The sequence below is a fragment of the Macaca mulatta genome, chromosome 6 (assembly GCF_049350105.2).
Source record: "Macaca mulatta isolate MMU2019108-1 chromosome 6, T2T-MMU8v2.0, whole genome shotgun sequence".
Lineage (NCBI taxonomy): Eukaryota > Metazoa > Chordata > Mammalia > Primates > Cercopithecidae > Macaca > Macaca mulatta.
Genome location: NC_133411.1, coordinates 140,122,107 through 140,148,601, shown reverse-complemented (window position 1 = coordinate 140,148,601; position 26,495 = coordinate 140,122,107). Strand labels below are relative to the sequence as shown.

The window sequence follows — 26,495 nt, the reverse complement described above, 5'->3', positions numbered from 1 at the left end:
GGCAATGTTGAGCCTCTTGTAAGAATTTTGGCTTTCGTTCTGAGTAAAATGGGAAGTTATTGCAGGACTTTGAACAGACGAATGATAGCAGCTGTCTTACATTTATAAAGCTTGCTGGCTGCTGTTTTGAGAATGCACTATGGAGTTTAAGTTAGAGGAAGAGAGATAGGGAGGAAGTTATTGGGTTAGGCCAGGTGAGAGAGAATGGTGGTTCAAAACAGAGCAGTAACCATGGAAGTGGTGGGTGGTCAGATACTGCATATATTTGAAGGGAGAACCCAATAGGAACTCCTGGCAGACTGGATGTGAGATGTGTGTGTGTGTGTGTGTGTGAGAGAGAGAGGATTCATAGCTAACTCTAAGACTTTCGACCTGAGCAGATGAAAGGATGCAGTTGCCATGAAAGCTGCAGATGAGGTAGGTTAGAAAAGTAAGATCTGGAATTCTGTATGAGATCTATTCAGTTTGAGATATCCAGTAGATATTCAAGTGGAGATGTTGACTAGATAGTTAGATATGTGAGTCAGGAGTTCAAGAGAGAGGCTTGAGTTGGAGAAACACATTTATGAGTTGTCAGATTAGAGGTGGCATTTACAGCCCAGGAAACAGATGAGATTTTTAAGAAAGTGAGTGTGGAGAGAGAAGAAAAAAAGGCTCAAGACAGAGCCTGGGCATTCCAACACTGAGAGGTTAGACAGTAAAGGCCAAATCAGCCAGATACTGAGAAGAAACAGAAGAAAACCAAGAGGGTGTGCTATCCTGGCAGCCAAGTGTAGAGGGTGCAACAAGGAGGAGGGAATGATCAGTGTCATAAAATGCTGCTGGTCAGATAAGATGAGGACTAAGGATTGACCATTGGAATGATCAACATGGAGGACACTTGGTGTGGCGTTGATAATAGTTTTGGTGGAGTCATCTGGGCAAAAGCCTTATTGGTGTCAGTTCAAGACAGTGTAAGGGAAAAGTTGAGGACAGAATTTACAGATGGCTATTAAGAAGTTCAGCTATCAAAAATTGGGCAGTAGATAGAGGGGGAAGTAGTAAAAAAAAGAGTTTTTTGTTCATTTTATTACAGATGCTACAAATAATGGCATTGTAGTAGGCTGATGGAAATGATTTAGTGAAGGGTGAAAAATTGGGCTAGGAAGCAGGAACTATTGGAGCAATGTCCTTTACTGGGTGAGAGGAATTAGGATCTAGTACATAAACAAAACATAAATGGGCTTTAAAACAGAACAGAAATAGTTCATATATGGTAACAAGCAATTTGGGGAGAGTTTTTATTTATGGAGAAAATTGTATTTTTTGATCTGAGTTGTGATATTGATCACAAGAATGCAACAGTGTTTGTTGAATCAGTGAAAAGACAGCTTCAAAGTTGGCAGTTGTCCCCACCTAAGACATCCTCCCAGTACTCATCCTGCAGAAACATGCCTTATCCCAAAAGCAAAGGTCAAGGACCAGATGACCGAAAACATGCTTCAGGTATTTTTAGGGGAAAGCCAGAGAAGGGGCATTCCTGATGGTCTGAAGATGCTCCATATTAGATTAAAATCTCTGGTGGGACTAGAGGAAAGAAAGAAACAATTATGTTTTATAATCACTTGAGTTCATATAGGATTGGAAAGGAAGTGAAAAAGGGTAGAAAACAATTTTCTATTTTTAAGTAAATGGATAGGATGATGACAAGTCAAATTAGCTAAGAAACAGTGCTTGGAAGTAGGAGAGAAAGTAATCTACTATTTTAAGAAAATGGATGGGGTGCCAATGATTTAATTACATTAGCTAAGAAGCCAGTTAGCATTTATTACACTTTTCAGGGTTAGAGGGCTGGAGTCCTGAATCTAGGACAAAGCTGAAAGCTTGGCAGCAGGGACAGAGTCAGAAGCAAAGGCTGGAGTAAGTGGCAGGATGAAGGTAGAAAATGATATTGTCATTGTCTCTGTCTTTCTGAGGGAATCACTGGGAATGGTATTGAGAAGTGAAGGGTGCCATGCCTCCCACTCGCATCCTCTTCTGTGTCCACACCAATGCATATCTCACTGTTAAAGAAGACGCCAAGATAAAACAACTGGACAAGGAGCAGCTAGTGTGCCATATGAGGCCAAAACAAGATTGCAGGGTACTCAGCTGACAACATACATGCAGTAGAAATACAAAAGCAAGTGCAGCAACATGGGTGAGTCTCCACCTCCATTCATTTTATGTTTGTTTAAAATTTCATTTACCAAAGTCTTAGTTTCTTTGGTTCAATGTCATTCTCAAATAATGCAAAGAATAACTAACATGTTCAGTGCTTATAATGTGCCAGGTACTGTTCTAACTAGTTCAAATATATTAATTAATTTCAGGTAGGACTATTATTCATTCTGCCTTTACAGATGTGGAAACTGAGGGACAGAGGAAGCTGGGGACCAGCCCAGGCCATCTTGTAGCAAAAGCCTATGCTTTTAACCAGTATATAAAAATCTGTCTCAGGACTTAGAGACTTTTGGATGGCCAAGAACTCCTTACTGACTTCCTGTGTGCTTGCGAAAAATCCATTTCATCTTTGTATTATGAGATTCCATCCCAAATTAGTAAAATTTGATTGAGTGAAAATTTCTTGTCATCACAGACATATTAAAGTAGAAACACTCAGCTACTCTTTCTTATAAATTCAAACAATTTCTCAAACACTCATCCATGTGAGCATTATGTAATGATGAGTCAGAGCTGTCTGAAAGGTTTGGGAGTGATTTCTTATTCACACTGCTAATTGTTTAATCATGCTAAAATTATATTGACTAAATATTCTTCATATATTATCGAAATGATTTCTGACTTCAGGTATACATATGAATCAATGGTAACTTGCTATATTCTTCTCATTATCAACAATTAACAATTAATAAAATATTAAATTTATGGAATTCACCTATGGAAAAGAGCTAATGGGAAGTGGGAAAAGGGAGAGGAAAAACTGCTGTAAATGAAGGTGAAAAAATGAGAAAGAAGAATTCAATTTTGTAAGTAAGCGTTAGAAACTGTTTGTTGAGGAGAAAAAAATGAAACAAATAAGTCAGATGCTCCGTTAGGCATTAAGTTTCTCCATCCTGAAATAGAAGTAGTGTGAGAAGCTTAACTTTTTGGAAAAAAAAATGGGTATTCTAGAGCCACTTATTTTGTTTTTTGTTTTTTTTCACTAATAATGTGCTCACACAAGAGAATATTACATTGTGAATTCTGAGAGTGCGGTCACATTTCTCACTTTTTTTGGTATTTTGTATAGTAGCTAATGCTGTGCTTTGCATACAGGAAGGTGTTGATGAATATTGATTTGACTGGAAGACAGAATAGATGAGCAGAACATTTAAAGCAGGGGTGTCCAACCGTTTGGCTTCCCTGGGCCACATTGGAAGAATAAGAATTGTCTTGGGCCACATGTAAAATACACTAACACTAATGAAAGATGATGAGCTAAAAATAAAATAAAATAAAAATAAAAAAATAAAAAAACTCATAATGTTTTATGAAAGTTTACGAATTTGTGTTGGGTGGTATTCAAAGTCATCCTGTGCTCCATGTGGCTGTGGGCTGTGGGTTGCTCAAGCTTGATTTAAAGTCTCTGGTGAGGCTAGGCGTCTGTAATCTCAGCACTCTGGGAGGCCAAGACAGGTGGGTCACCTGAGGTCAGGAGTTTGAGACCAGCCTGGTCAACATGGTGAAACCCCATCTCTATTAATAATACAAAATATTAGCCGGGTGTGGTGGCGGGCGCCTGTAGTCCCAGCTACTCGAGATGCTGAGGCAGGAGAATCGCTTGAACCCAGGAGGTGGAGGCTGCAGTAAGCCGAGATTGCGCCACCACACTTCAGCCTAGGCGGCAGAGTGAAACTCCGTCTCAAAAAAAAAAAAAGTTTCTGGGAGGTACTCCTATAGACATTTCGGTTTGGCAGACACACAGATGAGTATGTAGGACTTGGAAATGTGGTCAAATGTGCATAGAGACATGCACGTTCTACTGAACTGTGCTCTAGTAATCAGGCCATAGCATCATTGCATACGTGTCAGGAAAATAATAACTGGTGAATGGCTCATCCTGAGTACAATTCCAGTAACAGTTCTGCCTTGATTTATTTTGTGATCGCAAATAATGTATTATCTTCTGTCATTCTAGCTTGTTTTCTACATCTATAATGGAATATTGTATCAAGGTACCCTAAAGTCACTTAGCTAACTATGATGCTGCAGATGAAAATAAGTGTTATTTGCTGCTTGCTTAGAAATATTTTCTGGCCGGGTCCAGTGGCTCACGCCTGTAATCCTAGCACTTTGGGAAGCTGAGGTGGGTGGATCACGAGGTCAGGAGATCCAGACCATCCTGGCTAATACGGTGAAACACTGTCTCTACTAAAAATACAAAAAATTAGCCAGGCATGGTGGTGGATGCCTGTAGTCCCAGTTACTCAGGAGGCTGAGGCAGGAGAATTGCTTGAACCGTGAGGAGGAGGTTGCAGTGAGTGGAGATTGCACCACTGCACTCTAGCCTGCGTGACAGAGCCTCTGTCTCAAAAAAAAAAAAAAAATTTCTGAGATAAAGGTCAAAAGTATTTTTAAAACAGGGTTATTCTTAAAACAATGGCATACTTAAATGTAAGCATATGACCACAACATTATGCGCTGACAACTTACATGTATAAAAATTCAATATTTCTCAGTAATCCCTGATCAAACATACTGGCATGAAATATAGAGGAATTAGAGTGATTACAAGCAGAAGTAATCAAAATGTTATTCCATATTACAGTTGCTGTGGCAACCCACAACTTTTTTTGTTTGTTTGAGACAGTTTCTTGCTCTGTTGCCCAGGCTGGAGTGCAGTGGTGCAATCACGGCTCACTGCAACCTCTGCCCCCCAGGCTCAAGTGATTCTCCCACCTCAGTCTCCTAAGTAGCCAGGACTACAGGCACGTTCCACCACACCCAGCTAATTGTTAAATTTGTAGTAAAGATGGGGTTTTGTCATGTTTCCCAGGCTGGTCTTGAACTCCTGAGCTCAAGCGATTTGGCTGCCTCTTCCTCCCAAAGTGTTAGGATTATAGGAGTCAGCCACCATGCCTTGCCTCTTTGTGCATTGTGTATCAAAGCCACAACATGATGTTTTTAAAGTGATGTTATAGCAGCCCAAGTTCTGAGTACAAGAGTTAATGACTCATCTCATTGAATTGTGTTAATCTTACTTGTTCACTGTCATGGAGGGAAGTATTAAAGCCTTACAGTACCTAGAAAAAATGGCCAGACTTTATTTTGAGTTTAAAGGGTCAGAATTTTATTCTTCTGAAAGGATATTGAGATACATTGAGAATAAGCAACAAATGTGGGCTTATATATGAGCTGCCATGAGGTGACTTCCCAGTGCCAGACTTAAATGGTTACTGATGATTTTTAAATCTTGAAATATTACAGGATTGTAGGCTTATCACTTACTTGTGTAGTCTACACCATTATCAATAACAAAAATGCTTTTTCCCCAACTATGTAATATGTTGAAGTCACTATGTCAAGATCACAAGCTATAACAACCTAACATAAATTACATTTTATTTTAAAATAAAAATTTTTCTCATAGCATAACATTTTTAGTACAACATTTTCTTATAACAATTAAAAGCAGACAAATCACAAGTGTATGAGCTCAATGAATTCTCACAATTGCATAACCTCCACTTAGATCAAAATATAGAATATTGCTAGCATCCTAGTAGTTCCTTGTTCTTTTTCTTAATCATTATCTGTCTTTTTTCAAAAGTTATCCACTATCTTGACTTCTAAGACATAGATTGGCTTTAGCCTTTTACAAATATAAACATTTTAATTAAAGTATAACAAATATACAAAATCACGCAAATCATAAGCACACAACCAACAAATTTTCATAACTGAACATCTATATCTAACCAGCACCCAGATGAAAAACCAGAACATTGTCAGCATCCCAGAAGGGGATCCCCCTCCTGTCCCCATCAGGTGATTTCCTCCCCCACAACAAGGATAACCATTATCTTGATTTGACATTATATTCAATTTTACCTGTTTTCAAACTTTCATTCTCATTGCTGTATAGTATCTCATGGTATGAATATACCATTTACTCTTTCTACTGTATTAGTCATGTGAGTTGTTTCATTTGGGCTAATACAAATAGTAATGTCGTGAACATTTTTGTGCATATCTTTCAGTGGACATCGTTCCATACCTCAGAGTGCAAGTGCTGAGTCATGGGATATGTATATGTCCAGCTATAGTATATACTACCAAGCATAGTTCCAAAGTTGTACCAATTTGCATTCCTATCAGCAGCATGTGAAAATTCCAAGTGCTCCATATTCTTGCTAACCCTTGGTATTATTTGTTATTTTAGTCATTTTGGGGGGCATGTAGTGATACTGCACTGTAGTTTTATTTTCCATTCTCATGATGATTAATATCATTGAACACCTTCTCATGGGTTTATTGGCCAATTAGAGATCTGCTTCTGTGAGGTGTCTATTCAAGTCTTATGCTCATTTTTCTTTTTCTTTTCTTCTTCTTCTTTTTTTTTTTTTTTGAGACAGGGTCTTTCTCTCGCCCAGCCTGGAGTGCAGTGGCGTGATTCATGTCTCATTGCAGCCTCCCAGACTCAAGTGATCCTCCTGCCTCAGCCTCCCAAGTAGCTGGGACTACAGGCATGCACCACCCTGCCTTGGCTAATTTTTGAAATTTTTGTAGGGACAGGGTTTCGTCATGTTGCCCAGGCTGGTCTCCAACTCCTTAGCTTAAGCAATCCACCCACCTCAGCCTCTCAAAGTGCTGGGATTACAGGCGTGAGCCACTGTGCCCAGCCTCGTTTTCTAGTGTATGTTTTTGTAAGTATTTATATATTCTGGATATGAATCAGATATATGTATCACAAATATCTTTTTCCATTCTAGAGCTTGCCTATTCATTTTCTTATTGGTGTCTTTGGCAAACAGAGGTTATTAAGTTTAATGTAGCTCAACTGATCAATTTTTTCCCTTACAGTTAATGCTTTTTTGAGTCATAGATGGGAACTCTTTGCCTACCCCAAAGTCCTGAAGATATTTTCCTACATTTTCCTTTAAAAGTTGTATTGTTTTCTCCTTCATGTTTAGATCTACATACCATTCAAAATGGATTTTTGTGAGACACTGTCCAGTAGTTTTTTCCCATGTTGATGTCCTATTCACTCAGTACTGTTTGTTGAAAAGAAATCTTTTCTAAATCATGCTTTTGAGACAAGCCTATATGAGAGGCACTTTCAGAAAACATAAGCCTTTGAAAGCAGAATTATGTATAATTATGTGCCAAATTTGGAATGCTCTAAATTGCCAATACAGATAGCATAGGAAAATTAATTTCTTTGTTTCTAGACCAGGAATCATCAGACTTTTTATGTAAAGAATTAGATAGTAAATAATTTAGGCTTTGTGGGCCATATAGTCTCTGTCACAACTACTCAACTGTGTTGCTGTAGCAAGAAAGTAGCCATAGACAATATGAAAATAATGGGCATACTTATATTCAAATCAAACTTTATTTACAAAAACACGTGGAAGACTAGATTTGGTCAAAGGACTGCTGTAGTCTGCCACCAAAATTATCAAATAATTATGCATTTGTCTATTTCCTTGCATCAGCGAAAATCTGGTACAAGAATAGATCTCAGGCAGCTCCCTGGCCTGATCCTGCCTGATGATTATTCAGTAGAGTTGATATTAATTCATCCAGTCTAAACTACCTTAGCTCTTTTTTAAGTATCTATGGTAAGACTGAGTGAATCAGTATCATCTTCTCCAGTGAACCCTTCCTCAGGTAGTCATGTGGTGAGAGTCTTCAGGATGGTCTGGAAGGATTAATGTGGTATAAACTTCTCTTTATGGATGGAAGGGAATAGACTTCTTCAAGGAGTTGACTGGACAATCCCCCACACCCAGGTCATTTTATTGGCAGCTTGACATCTTTGTGGGGACCTAAAGGTTAGGGATGTTTGCACCCAGGATTGGAAACACTGCAAAGTCCATTGCTCTGTGTGTAGATGAGCTGTGTCCTCTAGCTAAATTAAAGCAGACTGTGTCCCTGTAATCTCACCCTGTGTCAATGGCTTCTGTCAATTTTTTCACAAACCCTTTTGACAGCTACACTTTTGGTTATAGACTATAATGTTTTTTGTTTTGTTTTTGTTTTTTTGAGACAGGTTCTCATTCTGTTGTCCAGGCTAGAGTTCAGTGGTGTGACCACAGCTCATGGCAGCCTTGACCTCCTGGGTTTAGACAATCCTTCCATCTCAGCCTCCCAAGTAGCTGGTACTACAGGCACACACCACCATGCCTGGCTAATATATTTTGTATTTTGTTTTGTACAGACGGGGTCTCTCTATATTGCCCAGGTTGGTCTCAAACTCCTGAGCTCAAGTGATCCACTCACCTTGGCCTCCCAAAGTGCTGGGATTACAGGCGTGAGCTACTGTGCTTGGCCTAGACTATGACTTTTATTTAAAGGGAATGTCAGAAATTGGCCTAAGCCATAAACCAATCAGGAGTCAGGAAAAACTACAAAGTTGTGTAAACACTGAGCATTTTCCTCCTCTGAAAATGTTCTTTGTGTACTGCTTGATGTGTTATTACCAGTTGAACACTATCGGTTTTGTTACGGGTCTGAACAGAAAAGTGAATTTATAAATGAATTTTGCTGAGAGTTTTCTGCTTCAGCTTCCCTCATTTATTGCCACATTTCCAATAGCAATTTATATATTTTAAATAACCATCATAATTTTTAAAAGACAGTTTAAAGCATCACTTTAGGAGCAGTGAGAAAGTAATTAAATCTTATTACTTAAATAGTTAATTCTTTCATAAAATAAAGGATTGTACAGATAACACAGTGAACATCTTCGTTGCCAAACATTCCTCTAAATCTTTTCTGGAAACTTCTCCACTGAGTTCCTTTTCTAGACACAGGTTTTTGAATGAGAGGTTGTTCTCTTTCAAGGCCAATGAACTCTGTTCTCAGACAACATAGAATTCAGATAAAGAGATTTTAGCTTGAGTGTGGGTGCTCTACTGAGTAGAGGAGTTGAAAACTCAGGACCGACTGTCAGTAGCTGTTTTCATCATGTAAACTAAAAAACAGAGTAAGGTGGACTGCAGCAATAGTGAAGAATGACAAAAGAGCAGAGTTAGGGGGTGCAGGGCATCCCTAGGCTGCCCATAGCATTCCAGATGGTTCTGTAAGCCCAGCTCCAACACATAGGTCTACAAGACACAAATTTATTCTTTAAACCAATTCCTCCATTCTTTTCTCTCTCTCCTTTCTTTTTAAGGCTAGCTAAAATGAGTATCTGTTACTTTCAACTAAAATAATTCTAACTAATGCATCATCTAGTCCAGACTTCTCATTGTACAGGAAAAGAAACAGAAGCCCAGGAATGATCAGTGCTTTGCTCAGACACCCTATTTTCAGCGACACAGCTGTGACTAGAACTCAGTCTCTCCTTCTTCCTCTTTGGTGGGCTTTTCTCTGGGTGGTGCTAGACTGATATTTATTTAATGAACTCACCTTGAATCTCAGTTTGGAATTAGTTCTTTTTGAATGGATTTGTCATTTTTCTTTTGGTTTGAGTAGGCAACAGACTGTCTCTGAGGTCCTTACTGACCAGAAGAGAAACACTCAGCTTTACAGTTTTGCTTCTCTTGCTTCAGCAATTTGAGCTAATTATGGAAAAGCCTTATTTGGTGTAGTGAATTCTGTGCATCATCCAGATGTCCCCTTCAGAACCAGGCATTTATTTCCCTAGCTCCTGAGAGTGTTGGCTGCAGAAGCTGACAGCTATGGCTCTTTCTAAGAGTTGCCCCACTGATGGGAATTGTCTCACCAAGGTTATGTCTCTTCCCTGGGGCAGGCCTGTCCTCAATGCCAGGGAACAAAAGCCTGGTCCCTTTGCTTCAATTCAGAACAATTCTGAAGGCTATTTCAGCTCCAGGCCCCCTCTGCAGCTGCATTGAAATTCAACCACTCCCTCCAATCTTGCTTCCCTCACTTCCTGAGAGCACTCCCTAATTTAAAGCTCCTGTGTATAAATCTCTACATCAGTCTGTTTCTCTGGGAATCCTGTCTAAAACACAGTAGACTTTTTACTGTTCCATTGCCACAGTAAAAGATAAGAGGAAAAAAGCTACATAGAGCAGTTTGTGGCAGGAAGCTTAAGATCCCTCAAAGTACTCCTCCCTCACAAACAAAATCCTGTGTTTCTCTTTCGAATTTATATATTTTTAATTTTTTTTTCTTCTGGAGACATGGTCTCACTGTGTTGCCCAGGCTGGAGTGCAGTGACTATTCTCAGATGTGATCACAGCTCACTGTGGACTTGAACTCCCTGGGCTCAAGTAATCGGCCTCCTGAGTAGCTAGGACTACAGGCACATGTCACCGCACTCACCTCCAATTTGCATTTTAAAAATGGTGTTAGGTGTGAATTATTTCATACCAGGTTATTTCTTAAATACATCACATTGTGTTTTTATTATATTTTACAAAGCTCGTTCTAATACATTATTTTTATATTTTTAAAATACTGTATTTAATTGCTAATTAGCGCTAGTTTCATGGGAATTGCCTACTTCCTTGCTGGTCTTCCACACTAGACTGTCTTGTCTTTGAATCACTAGCACCTGTCTTTGAGACTGACCCTGGGCAAGTATTCAGTTAATCTTGGTTGAATAAATGAAGAGATTGCATTCAGTTGAAATTGGGGAAAAGATTATAGCAGAAGAAAAAAATCCTAAAGGCCCGAATCACGTTTCATTGAATAAGATTTCTTATCCTCAGGAGACCAGAGCTATTAACAATGAATTGCCAGAAAGACATTTTAGAAACTTGTTTTTTTCAAAAAGAATCAGTATCCAGGCTGGGTGCAGTGGTTCACGCCTGTAATCCCAGAACTTTAGGAGGCTGAAGTGGGAGAATCACTTGAGGCCAGGAGTTCAAGACCAGACTGGGCAACATAGTGAGACCCTGTCTCTATAAAACTAAAACAAAAAAAATTAGCCAGGTGTGGTGGTGTGTACCTGTAGTCCCAGCTACTTGGGAGGCTGAGGCAGGAGGATCACTTGAGCTCAGGAGGTTGAGGCTGCAGTGAGCCATGACTGTGCCACTGCACTCCACCCTGAGTGACAGGGTAATGCCCTGTCTCAAAATAATAATAATAATAATAATGAGAATAATAAAGAAAAGAAAAAGAAAAAAAGAATTGGTATCTGAATTCTGAGTTTGGCAACATGTAGACTAAGTTAATAGAACCCTACCCACAACAAAATTATGTATGAGATTCAATTTTAATTTCCTCCAACATTTTATTTTGAAAAACTTCAAAGCTAGAGTAAAGTTAAAAGTTGGAGAACAAAAATGAGCTTCCCCCCCTTTTACCTTCTCTCTTTCTTTGAGTATCTTTATGAACTAATAGATTATTATTATTATTATTATTATTTGAGATGGAGTTTTGCTCCTGTTGCCCAGGCTGGAGTGTAGTGACGTGATCTTGGCTCACCGCAACCTCTGCCTCCTGGGTTCAAGCGATTCTCCTGCCTCAGTCTCCCGAGTAGTAGCTGGGATTACAGGCATGTACCACCACGCCCGGCTAATTTTGTATTTTTAGTAGAGACGGGGTTTCTACATGTTGGTCAGGCTGGTCTCGAACCCCCTACCTCAGGAGATCCGCCCGCCTCGGCCTCCCAAAGTGCTGGGATTACAGGCGTGAGCCACCGCACCCAGTCGGATTATTATTATTATTTATACAGTGTGCTAGTCTATCATGGTCATTATTATTTTTGATGATAAATTGTCCCATGTTTGATCAGCAAGTCTTCCTTCAATCTGACCTCTGTGTCCTTTTAACATGACCCCACTAATTGTTTGTTATTTCTTTGCATTCTGGCACGTACTACATGGCTGAACTCACAAGAAGGGAGTTCTTGTGAACTCCCATATGCCAGAAAGAAAAGAGATCTAAAAGCAAAGTAGTGCATAACTGTACACTGACACTGATGTAGTCCTGGAGGTAATTAGGGAACTTAGAAATAAACCCTAACAGCTACACATATCCATAAGTGGTGAGTGCAGCAGAGAGCAGAACTACGTTTTTGGCTTGGCATAAAGCTAGGACCCTTCAAAAGATTGTAAGTGCCATGAAAGGTGGATGAGAAACTCTCCCCATAAGCCTAAGGACAGCAAGGTTCCAGGGACTCTGGGTAGGGGGAAAAAATCACTGGTGAGAGAGAAAAATTGCCACACCATGGCGGGTACAGTGGCTCACGCCTGTAATCCCAGCACTTTGGGAGGCCGAGGCGGGTGGATCACCTGAGGTCGGGAGTTCAAGACCAGCCTGACCAATATGGTAAAAACCCATCTCTGCTAAAAATGCAAAGATTAGCTGGGCGTGGTGGCAGGCTTCTGTAGTCCCAGCTACTTGGGAGGCTGAGACAGGAGAATCGCTTGAACCCAGGAGGCAGAGGTTGTAGTGAGCCAAGATCACGCCACTGCACTCCAGCCTGGGTGACAGAGTGAGACTCCATCTCAAAAAACAAAACAAAACAACAAAACAAAAAAACTGCCACACATGTGGTGATTTAGATTACATTTAATTGCATTTAAATAAACTTATTTTACTTTATTTTATTTTTTTGAGATAGGGTCTCACTCTGTCACCTAGGATGAAGTCCAGTGGTGCCATCATGGCTCACTGCAGCCTCTACCTCCCTGGGCTCAAGTGATCCTCCCACCTCAGCCCCCCAGTAGCTGAGATTACAGGCATGTGCCACCGAGCCCGGCTCATTTTTAAAATTTTTTGTAGATATGGGGTTTTGCAATGTTGCCCAGGCTGATCTTGAAATCCTGGGCTCAAGCAGTCCTCCTGCCTCGCCCTCCAAAATCCCCTTCTGGGATTACAGGCATGAACCACTGCACCAGGCAATTTAATTTTAAATGATTTGTATGGTATGGAAGTCTCCAAAATACCCTCAGGGTGCCTAGCAAAGGCATGCACAAAATCTATTTGGAGGGACGTTTCCACAATCCACAACTCAACATATCTTCATAGAATTAACAATTGCCATTCAAGATGTACCCACAATAAAAAATGACAAGACACATGAGGAAAGAATGTGTGGTGAGCAAAGAGGAGTATTGACCATGCAGTACTCGATAGGTTAGGACATTCTGAAAGAAAGTATAAATTAGAATATTTAAATGGTGAAATAAATGAGGAACCAAAATTAAACAAATCACTGTGAAAAAGGAACAATGAATTTTCCTAACAACTTATTTCTAATAATGTAGCAATTAAAAAATAAACTCAATAAAATTAAATAAGAAATACATGGTGTGGATAAACAGCTGATTAGACACAACTAAGGAGAGTAGTGAATTACAGCAGGTACCAAATTTGTGAAATTAAGCAAATTAACCAGAATGAAGCACAATGAGAGATGTCTGACAAGAATTCTTGTAGGAAAGAATAGAGATGGCGGGGTGTGGTGGCTCACACCTGTAATCCCAGCACTTTGGGAGGCCGAGGAGGACGGATCACTTGAGATCAGGAATTCAAGACCAGCCTGGTCAACATGGCAAAACCTCATCTCTACTAAAAATACACAAATTAGCTGGGCATGATGGTGCACACCTGTAGTCCCAGCTACTCGGGAGGCTGAGGCAGGAGAACCACTTGAACTGGGAGGCAGAGGTTGCAGTGAGCTGAGATCCTGCCACTGCACTCCAGCCTGGGCAACAGAGTGAGAATCCATCTCAAAAAAAAAAAAAAAAAAAAGAAAAAAGAAAGAAAGAAAGAATAGAGAGTTTTTGTGAGGTAGTATTTGAAAATGGATGAAAATTTTCTAGAATTGATGCACAACATAAATCCTCAGTAAGAGGAAATAGACCAAGTGTTGAGTGGGATAAATAAAAATAAAACCTCTACCTAGAATACCAAAGAAAAGACAAAAATCTTACAAGCAATCATAAAGAAAGGGTGGATTAGCCAAAAGGATTTGCAAAGAGATAATAGACTTTTCAGCAGTAAAATGAGAGGGTAAAAGATAATGCAATATTATCTGTGAAGTGTTAAAGGAAAATAAAGCCTATTTAGAATTCTATACCAAACTATTATTCAGGATTAAGGGTGAAGATAAATATTTTTAGGGACAGTTTCACTGAAAAAACTATTAAGAACGTACTTCAAGAAGGAGGAAATTGAATTCAAAAAGGAAGAAGGATTCAAGAAGCAGTGGTGAACAAAGAAAATGTTGAATATGTAATTATATTTTAGTAAGCATTTAGTGTAAAGTGAAAAGTTAATGACTAATGAAGGAAGTGGTTAAAAGCAAGGTGGAACTACATATAAGGAGATTCACAAATATGTTAAAATAAATTGCATCCATTACCTCTGTATCAGTCTGTTTGCGTTGCTATAAAGGAATACCAGGGGCTGGGCAATTCCTAAAGACAAGAGGTTTAATTGGCTCACCATTCTGCAGGCTGTACAAGCATGACACCAGCATCTGCTCCACTTCTGATGAGGCGTCATGAAAGAAGATGAAGAGGGAGCCGGCTTATCACAGGGCAAGAGTAGGAGCAACAGAGATAGGGAGACGTGCCAAGCTGTTTTAAACAACCAGGTCTCTCATGAGCTGCCCGAGAGAGAACACACTCATCACCAAGGTGATGGTGCTAAGCCATGCATGAGGGATCCATGCCTATGATCCAAATACCTCCTACCAGTCCCCACCTCCAACAATGGGATTACATTTCAACATGAGATTTGAGGGTAGCAAATATCCAAACTATATCATCCTCCCCAAATTACCTCATGCCCATTCTTAATCCCTCTCGCCCACCTGTCCCTCTGCCCTCATCTCTTGGAAACCACTGATCTGCTTTCTGTCACTATTGAGACATGCAGACTGGTTGGTTCCGTTTTAATGTGGTCTGGAGGAAAAGAACAAAAGCCCCTTGCTTAAGTGCTAGCTTACCTCTCAGCCAATTAGTAACAAAATGCCTAAGAAACTATTAAAAACAACTTCGTCCTTCAGGGAGCTAGGGACCTCCCCAGGGCTCTGCATGTGCAGCTAGACTTCATCTCCAACTTACAGTTACCCCTTCCTCATTTTAATGCTAACAATCACACCCAGACCATGAAGATTTAAAATACTAATGCTACATCGGATGTATGAAGAAGCATGTGGAGCCACTGTGCAAGTGCTAGAAAAAACCCTCCCATACATGCGCTGACCCAACCCTTCCCTATAGAGAGACTCATTAAAACTAATCCACACACTACCCTCAAGGAGCGGCCCATTCCTTTTGCTTTCATGGTGCTGGCTCCTTGTGCACAAGTTGAATAAAGTTTCCTTTGCTGCTATGTTTGGTGATCTCTCTTGATTTCTATACTGGGGGATTGCAAGAATCTGGGGCACCTGCCAGTAACACTATGAATTAGTTTGTAGTTTCTAAAATTTCATATACATGGGAGTCATATAATATACACCTTTTTTTTTTTTTTTGGTCTGGTTTCTTTCACTCAGGATAAATATCTTGAGATTCATCCATGAGGTGACATATAGCTATTGCTGTTTCTTTTTATTCCTCAGAAGTATTCCATTGTTTGCATTTGTATGGATATACTGCAATTCAGCCCTTCATCTGTTGATGATATTTGGGTTATTTCCAGTTTCTGGCCATTTCAAATAAAGCTAATATAAATAAATCTTTGTATAGAAAATTCTTTCATTTTTCTTAGGTAAATACTAGCAGTAGAAAATTTGGATTATATGTGAGGTATGTGTTTAACTTTTTAAGAAACTGAGCAGACGGGCACGGTGACTTACGCCTGTAATCCTAGCACTTTAGGAGGCAAGGTGGGCAGTTCACGAGGTCAGGAGTTCGAGACCAGCCTGGCCAACATAGTGAAACTCTGTCTCTACTAAAAAAACAAAAAATAAAAATAAAAATTAGCCAGGCGTGGTGGCACGCGCCTGTAATCCCAGCTACTCAGGAGGCTGAGACAGGAGAATTGCTTAAACCTGGGAAGTGGAGTTTGCAGTGAGCTGAGATTGTACCACTGCACTCCAGCCTGGGTGACAAAGCAAGACTCTGTCTCAGGAAAAAAAAAAAAAAAAGGAAAGAAGGTGAACAGTTTTCCAAAGTTGTTCTGCTCTTTTACATTCCCATAATCAACTTATGAAAATCCCAGGCCGGGTGTGGTGGCTCATGTCTATAATCTGAGCACTCTGGGAGGCCGAGGCAGACGGATCACTTGAGGGCAGGAGTTTAAGATGAGTCTGGACAATATGGTGAAACCCATCTCTACCAAAAATACAAAAATTAGCCAAGTGTGGTGACACATGCCTGTAATCCCAGCTACTAAAGAGGCTGAGGCATAAGACTTGCCAATATTTGGTATGGTCAACCATTCTAATATTGGCCATTCTAATAGGTATGTAGTAGTATTTCATTGTAATTTTTAATGTCCAGTGACTAATGATGTTGAACAACTTTTCATATGCTTATTTTCCACTTGAGTATCTTTTCGGAGGAAGTGTCTGTTCAAATATTTATCTATTTTTAAAATTGGGTTGTTTTCTCATTATTGAAAGTTCTTTATATATTGTGGGTAAAAGTTATCAGATATACAATTTATAAATATTTTCTCCAAGTCTGTGGCTTGTGTTTTCATTCTCTTAATAGTTACTTTTACAGAGCAAAACATTTTTATGAAGTTCAGTTCGTTTCTTAAAAATATATTATGCTTTTAGTGTTGTATCTAAAAAATCTTTTCCTAAAAAAGGTCACAAAGATTTTTCTCTTGTTTGCTTCATGTAGTTTTGTAGTTTTAGGTGTGAAAGAAAAATATCTTGGGCCCCCAAAATCACTAAGCTAAACGGAAAGAAAATTCAAGCTGGGAACTGCTTAGGGCAAACCTGCCTCCCATCCTATTCAAAGCCATCCCTCTGCTCACTGAGATAAATGCATATCTGATGGCCTCTTTTGGAAAGGCTAATCAGAAACTCAAAAGAATGCTGCCTTTGTCTCTCATGGATTGATATCTCATGTCTCCCTAAAATGTATAAAACCAAGTTTTGTCCTGACTACCTTGGGCACATAGCATCAGGACTTCCTGAGGCTGTCATGAGCACGCATCCTCAACCTTGGCAAAATAAACTTTTCAAATTAACTGAGACCTGTCTCAAATTTTGGCGGTTCACATAGGTTCTACATTTAGTTCTAAATATTGATTTTTAATTTTTGTATATGGTATGAGGCATGGATCAAAGTTTTTTTGGATATGGAGACCTAATTTTAATCTTTGTTATGACTGATTTAGCTATTTATGGACCTTTATTAGTCCTCATACATTTTTCAGTTTTACTAGTTCCTTAAATCTTACTGGAATTTTAATTGCAATTACAGTCAATGTAGAGATCAATTTGGGGGAGAATCAACATGAGCCTACGGTGTTTCTCCCAGACAGTTTCACTGAAACTGTCTTGCCAAATTCATCAGTTACCTCCATGTTGCTAAATCCAACAGGCAAGTTTTAATCTAAATCTTACTTGGCCTCTCAGTAGCATTTGGCAAAGGGTACCATTTCCTCTTCAATGAAACTTGGTTTCCAGGACTCTATACCAGAGATTAGCAAACTTTTTCTGTAAAGTACCAGACAGCAACTCTAAACTTTGAGGCCCTTATAATCTCTTTTGCAATTACTCAACTCTGCCTGTACTGACTCCAGTGTGAAAACAGCCATAGACAATACGTAAACAAATAAAGGGCAGCAAGTCAGATTTGGCCTCTGTGAGCTATAGTTTGCCAACTTTTGCTCAACATTCTCCTCATTTTAATCCTATCTTTCATTCATCCTTACCTTACCTTTTCTGTCTCTTGTGTTTGTTGCTCCCTGTTCCCTTAACCTGTCAACATCAGAGCAACCAGGACCTAATTTTTGACCTTTCTTCTTATCTATAATAGATTTGTTGATGATATCACCCAATGTCATGATTTTAAGTATTTTATCTACACTAATAAATCCCAAATTTATATCTCCAGCTCAGATCACGTACTAAACTCCAGATGTTATATCCAATGTCCTTTTAACATCTCCACTTCGATATCTAATAAGCATCTCAATCAAGACATGTCCAGAACTCCTCTGTCTTCACAAACCTACTCTGTTTTCAACATAGTATTAGTCAATGTCTCCAGACAAAGAGAATCAATAGGATATATGTGTATTTATACCTATGTATTGACTGATAGAGGAAATCCATTACAGCTACCGGCTCACACAGTTACAGAAGCTAAGAAGTTTAACAATCTTCCATGTGCAAGTTGAAGAACCAGGAAAACTGGTGGTGTAATTTAGCTTGAGTCCAAAGGCCTGAGAATTGGGAACTGACAGTAGAAGTCCTGGTCTTAGCCTGAAAGCCTGAGAACCAGGAGCAGTGATATCACTAGATAGATGTCTTAGTTCAAGCAGAGAGAGCAAATTTGCCCTTCCTCATCTGTTTGATTGTAGTCTGGACTTCAAAAAATTGGATGATGCCCACCCACATTGGTGAGAGTGACATTCTTTACTGAGACTACCAAGTGAAATGCTAACCTCTTCTAGAAACACCCTCACAGACACCCCGGAACTAATATTTACCACCTATATGGGCATCCCTTAGCCCAGTCAAGTTTATCATAAACTAAAAGACAAGCCACATATTGGAAAAAGAGAATTAACAAAGGATTAGTATCCAGAATATATAAAGGATTGGTCAGAAAAAGCCAGACAACCCAATAGAGAAAAGAGGACAAAAGATATAGACTTACATTCATAATGGAAAACCATAATGGCCAATAAACATATGACAAGACGATCTGCCTCCCCAGCAATAAAGAAATGCAAATTAAAACAATATACCATTTTATATCCATTAGTTTGACAATGAGAAAAATCATACGTAACAGTGAGGATGTGGGGAAATGGGAACTTTCACACACTGTCCATTGGAATGTAAACTGGTACAACTATTTTAAAGAGCAATTTAAAAACTTCCGGAAAAGCTGAATATGCACGTACCCTAGGACTCAACAGTTCTGCTTCTTGGTGTGTAACCAGGTAAACTTTTTCATGGGCATAAAAATCTATGTGCTGGAGTTTCTTGAAAATTGGTTTGCAACATAAAAAAACTGGAGACAATACTATCACTCATCAACAGAGACATGAATAAACAAACTTGTTTACTCTTACAATGGAATAAAACATAAAATACCTAAATTCAAGCCAAATTATGGCGAAATCGCCAAAACCTAATGTATGATGAAAAGCTGCAGAATACATGGAGCATAACACCATTCATTTACATTTTAAAATCACAAAACAGTTTTTTGAATATATACACACTTGGTAAAAGTATAAACACAAGTATGGGAATGATATCCACAAACTATAAAACAGTAATTATCCCTGGAGAGAGAGGAGAAAAAGAAGGGTGGGGTTTAGCTTTACAAGATTTTATGACTTGGACCTTTAAACAAATATGGCAAAATGTAACAACTGTCAAACGTGGGAATTAGGTTCATGAGTGTGCTATATTATTTGCTAACATTTAAAATATTTTATAATAATTTTATACTAAAAATCACTAGTAGCTTATTGTCTTTTAACACTTACATGTTGATATACTCACTGTAAACAATATTTAAACGTGCAGGAGTAAATAGAATAAAAGTTCTCATTTACTGCTTCCTTCCCTAAATCTCTTTTCCTCCTCGATTAACTACTAACATTTATCATGTATCATTTCTACCCATACGTACATACATATGCAAGTATGTATACAAAAATAGTTTTCTTGTATATAAGTGAATTCCTAGCAACACCTGCTTACACACACACACACACACGATGAATATCCCTTTTCTGAAATACTTGGGATCAGAAGTGTTTCGGATTTCATTTTTTTTTTTTTTTGTATTTTGGCTTACTTGCATTATATATTTACAGGTTGAGCATTCCAAATCTAAAAATCTGAAATCTTCTAGTGGCCATTTCCTTTGAGCATCAGTCATGTTGGTAGGTCAGAAAGTTTTGGACTTTGGAGCATTTGAATTTCTGGATTAGGGATACCCAATCTGTGTGTGTGTGAGTGTGTGTGTGTGTGTGTGTGTGTGTGTGTGTATCCTCATCCTTTTCAACTCTTGGAAAATATTCCAGAGTATAAATAAGCCATCTTTTCTTTCATCATACCCTAACTTTGGAAACTTATCTGTTTTAAAGTGTTTAAAATTACAATGCTACAGCAATTTCTGTACATATATCTGAATACACATTTATTAGTATTCTTGTGAGTTTTTGAGAAATAGACTGAATATATTTAAAATTTTGATGATGTCAATTTTCCTTTCAAAAAGGCCCCATAGTCAGGTGTGGTGGCTCGAGTCTCTACTCTCAGCTATTAATGATGTTGGGAAGATTGCTTGAGTCCAGAAGTTCGAGTCCAGCCTAGACAACATGGAGAGACCTTGTCTCTTAAAAAAAAAAACAAAAAAACAAAAAAACAAAAAAAAAACCCAAAGAAAGAAAAGGCCATATAATTTATATTCCTTTAAAAATGATATGGCAGTGCCTATTTTCTTACAGTCTTACAACCTTTACAAATATTGGATATGTTTCTTTAACTTGTGACAACTTGATGAACAAACATGTTTTATTTTAATTTACATTTCCCTCATCACTAAAGACTTAGTATTTCTTCTTTTGTGAATTTCTTATTTGTATCATTTGCCCATCTTTCCATCGAGTTGTTTTGCTAATTGATTCATAGGATCAATTAACTATTTTAATCCTGACATAGGTGGCAAATAACTTTCTCTAAACTTCATTTATAGTAGCTTTCACAGAACACAGAAGTTTTATATTTTTATGTGGATGTGTTTGTCAATATGTTGGGATTTTGAGAATTTTTTTTTCTTTTTTTGAGACGGAGTTTCGCTCTTGTTGCCCAGGCTGGAGTGCAATGGTGCGATCTCAGCTCACTGCAACCTCCACCTCCCAGGTTCAAGCGATTCTCGTGCCTCAGCCTCCCAAGTAGCTGGGATTACAGGCATGCACCACCACACCTGGCTAATTTTGTATTTTTAGTAGAGACGGGGTTTCTCCATGTTGGTCAGTCTGGTCTTGAACTCCCAACCTCAGCTGATCTGCCCGCTTTGGCCTCACAAAGTGCCAGGATTACAGGTGTAAGCCACCGCAGCTGGCCTCAATATATTTTTGAAAAACTGTCATCTCCAGAATTTTCAATTGTCCTATCTGGGAACATAGTATATCTCTCCTTTTTAAGTGTTACAGCTTATTTTAAAAGTCTATTCCCAGACTTTAAAAAGTCTATTTTACAGTTTTGTTTGCTATTATAAATAGGATGTTTCCATTTCTGATTGGTAACAACTGATATACAGTAAAACTATATTAATTTTGCATGTATCCACTTTGGATTCAGAAAACTCGCCTTCAGAACTGGAATCTTCATTTCTTTATTGACCTATGGCTTTGTATTTAGAGTTAAATTATGTGCTTTGTCAATAGGTATGGAAATTCCACATATTCTTATTCTCGTGTGCTTTTTTGGTATTGTACTGATGCTATGAGATGCATCTACAGGAAAATAAGAACCAACTTAAACACAGTTTGACTAAAATCTTAATTTTAATGTTCTGAATTAGATGTTGTACAAACTACCTGCCATATTCCCTCAGCTTTGAATCTACATATGCTTCTCAAATCCGACTCTCCTGCTATATACCATTTCTAACTTCCGCTAAAAGATTGTTTTAGAAAGTCCTGCTGGGCCTCTGAGCCTGGATATTTGCAATTAGAATTCATATACCCCACTTTCACTAGATCTCAACAGTCAAAGCAAAATTATATTTGGGCAACCCCTTGTGTGAATACAGAAAACTTAAAAAAAAAAAAAAAACAAATAAAAAACATTTAATTAATGCTGGTTATGGTGGCATGCACCTGTAGTCCTAGCTACTTGGGAGCCTGAGGCAGATCGCTTGAGGTCAGAAATTCTAGGCTGCAGTGTGCTATGATTGTGCCTATGAATAGATACTGCACTCCAGCCTGGGCAACATGGTGAGATACCCATGTGTAAAAAAGTTTTATTTTTTTCTTTTTTTGAAACGGAGTCTTGTTCTCTCAGGCTGGAGTGCAGTGGCACGATCTTGGCTCACTGAAACCTCCGCTTCCCTGGCTCAAGCAATTCTCCTGCCTCAGCCTCCTGACTAGCTGGGATTACAGGTGTGCACCACCACATCCTGCTAATTTTGCATTTTTAGTAGAGATGGGGTTTCTCCACGTTGGTCGAGCTGGTCTCGAACTCTCAACTTTAGGTGATCCACCCGCCTCAGCCTGCCAAAGTGCTGGGATTTACAGGCATAAGCCACCATACCCTGCCATGAATTACTTTATCTAATTAAACTATTAAATAACCAGTTAAAATCCATTTGAAATATAAATATGTAAGAATAGGCAAGGTGTGGTGGCTTATACCTGTAATCCCAGCACTTTGGGAGGCCAAGGTGGGAGGATCACCTGAGCTCAGGAATCTGACACCAGCCTGGCCAACATAGTGAGACCTTGTCCTTACTAAAAATAAAAAAAAAAAATAGGTATGGTGGTGCATACCTCTAGCCTCAGCTATTTGGGAGGCTTAGGGAGAACTGCTGAGCCCTGGGGGTCAAGGCTTTAGTGGGCCATGATCGCGCCACTGAACTCCAACCTGGGTGACACAGCAAAACTCAATCTCAAAAAATAAATAAATTAGCATATGCTATATAAAGAATAGAGTGCCACATCTTTCACAATTTTGTGACAGTCAAGCCTGTTGTTGACATGTTTATATACTTCACAGGAACTTTATTTATTTGTTTTTGAGATGGAGTTTCACTCTTGTTGCCCAGGCTGGAGTGCAATGGCGTGATCTCGGCTCACCGCAACCTCCGTCTCCTGGGTCAAGCGATTCTCTTGCCTCAGTCTTCCAAGTAGCTAGGATTACAGGCACGTGCCACCACGCCTGGCTAATTTTGTATTTTTTTTAGTAGAGACAGGTTTCTCCATGTTGGTAAGGCTGGTCTAGAACTCCTGACCTCAGGTGATCCGCCTGCCTCAGCCTCCCAAAGTGCTGGGATTTACAGGCGTGAGCCACTGTGCCCGGCCAGGAACTTTATTGTGTAGTCTTATGGCATGAAAGTACAATATCATATCTACCTACCTATATCAATATACCTTTTTTTTTTTTGAGACAGAGTCTCACTCTGTCCCCCAGGCTGGAGTGCAGTGGCACAATCTCGGTTCACTGCAACCTCTGCCTCCCGGGTTCAAGTGATTTTTCTGCCTCAGCCTCCTGAGTACCTGGAACTACAGGCACCTGCCACCACACCTGGCTAATTTTTGTATTTTTATTAGAGACGAGGTTTCACCATATTGGCCAGGCTGGTCTCAAACTCCTGACCTTGTGATCCGCCTGCCTCGGCCTCCCAAAGTGCTGGGATTACAGGTGTGAGCCACCGTGCCCAGCCCTATATCAATAAGTCTTAAAATCTCTAAGCCACTATCTTTAATAACCATGTGAATTATTAATCTCATTTGCTACTAATAATGACTATAAGAAAGCAATCTGGAGTTATTTAAATTAATGTGAATGAAAAATGGAACCACGGAAGTCAGGTTAAAGAAAAAAAGCTCATAGATAAAATATTCAATAACACTAAAATATAGAATATATATTAAATTTAAATAACATCAGCCAACTTTCCTCAAAATATGTCATATAGACACTAAAATAACTGTAAGTCAGCACATTTATATAGTGATTATATAGTGTGATGACATTCAACATTCTCTTACAAGGGCAAATTTCAAATTTGAAACAACTTTCATTTTTCTCTAGGTATAACTTCTAGATACATAACAATGCTTGCATTGAGAATCTTGCAAAAATTAAAAACCCTGTATCATCATCAAATGAGAGAATTTATCAGTGAATAGGAGAAAACATGCTATTCACTGAGAAAATAGAATGGCAAAGATACACAGATAAAAGAGAAACAACAAGAATATTAAACAGGATTTTACAGTTCCTAGTGTTAGATGGTAGACTGCCAGGCCCTTTTGTGATACTGCCCATCTTCTCAAGGACAGGACATGTGGAAGAAGAGAAGCCATTTAAGTTTCATTAATGAAAACGAAGAGAATGTAGACACCTACTACATTTCACAGTAAAGTCTAACTTGGTCTAAATACAGCTAATTTTACTAAGGCCATATTACTTAGTTTGATCAAAGGCCACTATTTCCTCTTTAAATTAGGATTTCTTTATTCCATAGTGACCCTAGGTGAATTCATCTATTTTCAGAAGACTGATAAAAAAAAGTCTTTATAAGAACACAGAGATACTCTCTATCTCTAAAAAGAAACTGTACAATTATATATTAGCTACAGAAATAATCCCAGTGCTTTAGAAAACAAAGGCCACTTTCTGTAGAGAGCTGCCACACACTGTGATTTTTTTGACTAATTTTTTAGGACTAAATATCATTTTAATCTAATAATTTAAATGTAATAATTGCATTTCACATGGCAGGAAAACTCACCAATTTGTAAAAGCACCACATTCTCAAATAGCTACGGTAAGACCAAATACTCATCAAGGTCAAAGAGTGAATATATCTCCCTAAGCGTTTATTTTGCTTTATGAAATTTGATTTTCAATGAAAATGAAATGTTTTCTTATCTAATTTCCTTTAGAAATACTTAATTATGTTCTTTAGTTCTCAGTAATGACCTTTTAACATGAAATTTAAATATGAAGCTATTCCGTAATTCATTCATTTTCAATATGTCAGTTCAGAGAAAAATGTCTGTATTTCCAGGACTTTTGCCAGAGTTGTAGATTTTAAAGTTAAAAAGTGCAAAGACTTGTTGTATTCTAGAAAACTCATTGCTTCTGAGTTGGTGCATCACAATATGGCACATTTTCTACAAGAAGGTCTTTCCTAGGGACCAGTTCTGAAAGAAAACAAAAAAAAGAGAATAATTAACATCACTAAAATTAGAATTAAATGCAAGGACACTCATTTCCCCCTAAAATTTGTACTAGTAAAATATCTAATTTTAAGATAAATCTTACAGGGATATTTTATTTCAGCTGATATCTAAGGTGGCATCCTTGACTCTAATTAGAATTAATAGCATTCTCATTTCAGATTATATAAAAACATATATGATCCACTTAACCCTTTATTATTAAATATAGCAAATTAAATAACTGAAGAGAATTCACCTAAAACTTCTATTATTTGCCATTTAATTACCAATTACTGATAATGAAAACAATTGGAAATTTTGCTTATACTATCTACTATATGAAAAGCAAGACTGGTCTCCTAATTTAAAGATTCTAAATTTTATATAACAATGGTTCTTAAAAGAGGGTGTTTTGCGTGTTCACATCAACTGGAGAATGCTACTGGAAGTTAGTGGGCAGGAGCCAGAGATGCTAAACCTTCTGTAATGTGTAGGACAGTCTGGCATAGTGAAGAACTGTCCTGTCAAAAATGCCAATAGTGCCCACATTGACAAATACCCTAAAACAACAACAAAAACCTGTTGAGTCCTAGGTAAAACATCTTGCTGGAGTCAAGATAAAGCTCTTAAGACACAAATTTTTGGCTGGGCATGGTGACTCATGGCTGTAATCCCAGAACTTTGGGAGGCTAAGGCGCTATGATCATTTGAGGTCTGGAGTTGGAGACTAGCCTGACTAACATGGTGAAACCTCATCTCTACTAAAAATACAAAAAAAAAAAAAAATCAGCTGGGTGTGGTGGTGCATGCCTGTATTCCAGCTACTTGGGAGGCTGAGGCACAAGAATCGCTCGAACATGGGAGGCAGAGGTTGCAGTGAGCTGAGATGGTGCCACTGCATTCCAGCCTGGGCGATACAGTGAGAGTCCATCCCCCCCCCCCCAAAAAAAAACAAAAAGTTCCAAATTTTTGAGGAGATACATGATTTCTTCTTCTTTTCTCTAGAAGAGTTGAATCTAGATGAGCTATCAATCAAAAAATGCTCACACGACCTTCTATAAAATAACCTGCCTATACTTTTCAAAACATCATGGACATGAAAGACGAAGAAAGACTGAAGGACTGCTCTAGAATAAGGATACTAAAGAGACATGATGACTAGATGCAATGTGTGATCCCCAATAGGATACTGGTCCACAGGGAATTTTTTTTCCTTTTGCCATAAAAGACATTATTAGGACAAATGGAAAGATTTAAATGATAGCATTGCATCAATGTTAATACCCTGGTTTTGCTCATTATACTGCAGTTACGTTAGAGAATGTCCTTGTATATTT

The 26,495-nt window shown here is 38.6% G+C and overlaps 1 protein-coding gene and 1 long non-coding RNA gene across 3 annotated transcripts in view; one reads left to right on the top strand and one right to left on the bottom strand.

The window, feature by feature from the left end:
• Positions 1–154: 154 nt before the first annotated feature.
• The window catches only part of LOC114678900 (uncharacterized), a 49,901-nt gene continuing 23,560 nt past the window's right edge, over positions 155–26,495 (top strand). Inside the window, exons 1-2 of the long non-coding RNA XR_013418507.1 lie at positions 155–417; positions 1,956–2,179. This is a non-coding gene — a long non-coding RNA (uncharacterized LOC114678900). The remainder of the gene's footprint in view (positions 418–1,955; positions 2,180–26,495) is intronic.
• LYRM7 (LYR motif containing 7) overlaps positions 19,294–26,495 on the bottom strand; it is a 31,067-nt gene continuing 23,865 nt past the window's right edge. For both annotated transcript variants that reach the window (XM_078005140.1, XM_015140692.3), the window contains one exon: positions 19,294–25,140. In XM_078005140.1, coding sequence (XP_077861266.1) covers positions 25,128–25,140 — 13 coding nt within the window. In that variant the 3' untranslated portion in view covers positions 19,294–25,127. The remainder of the gene's footprint in view (positions 25,141–26,495) is intronic.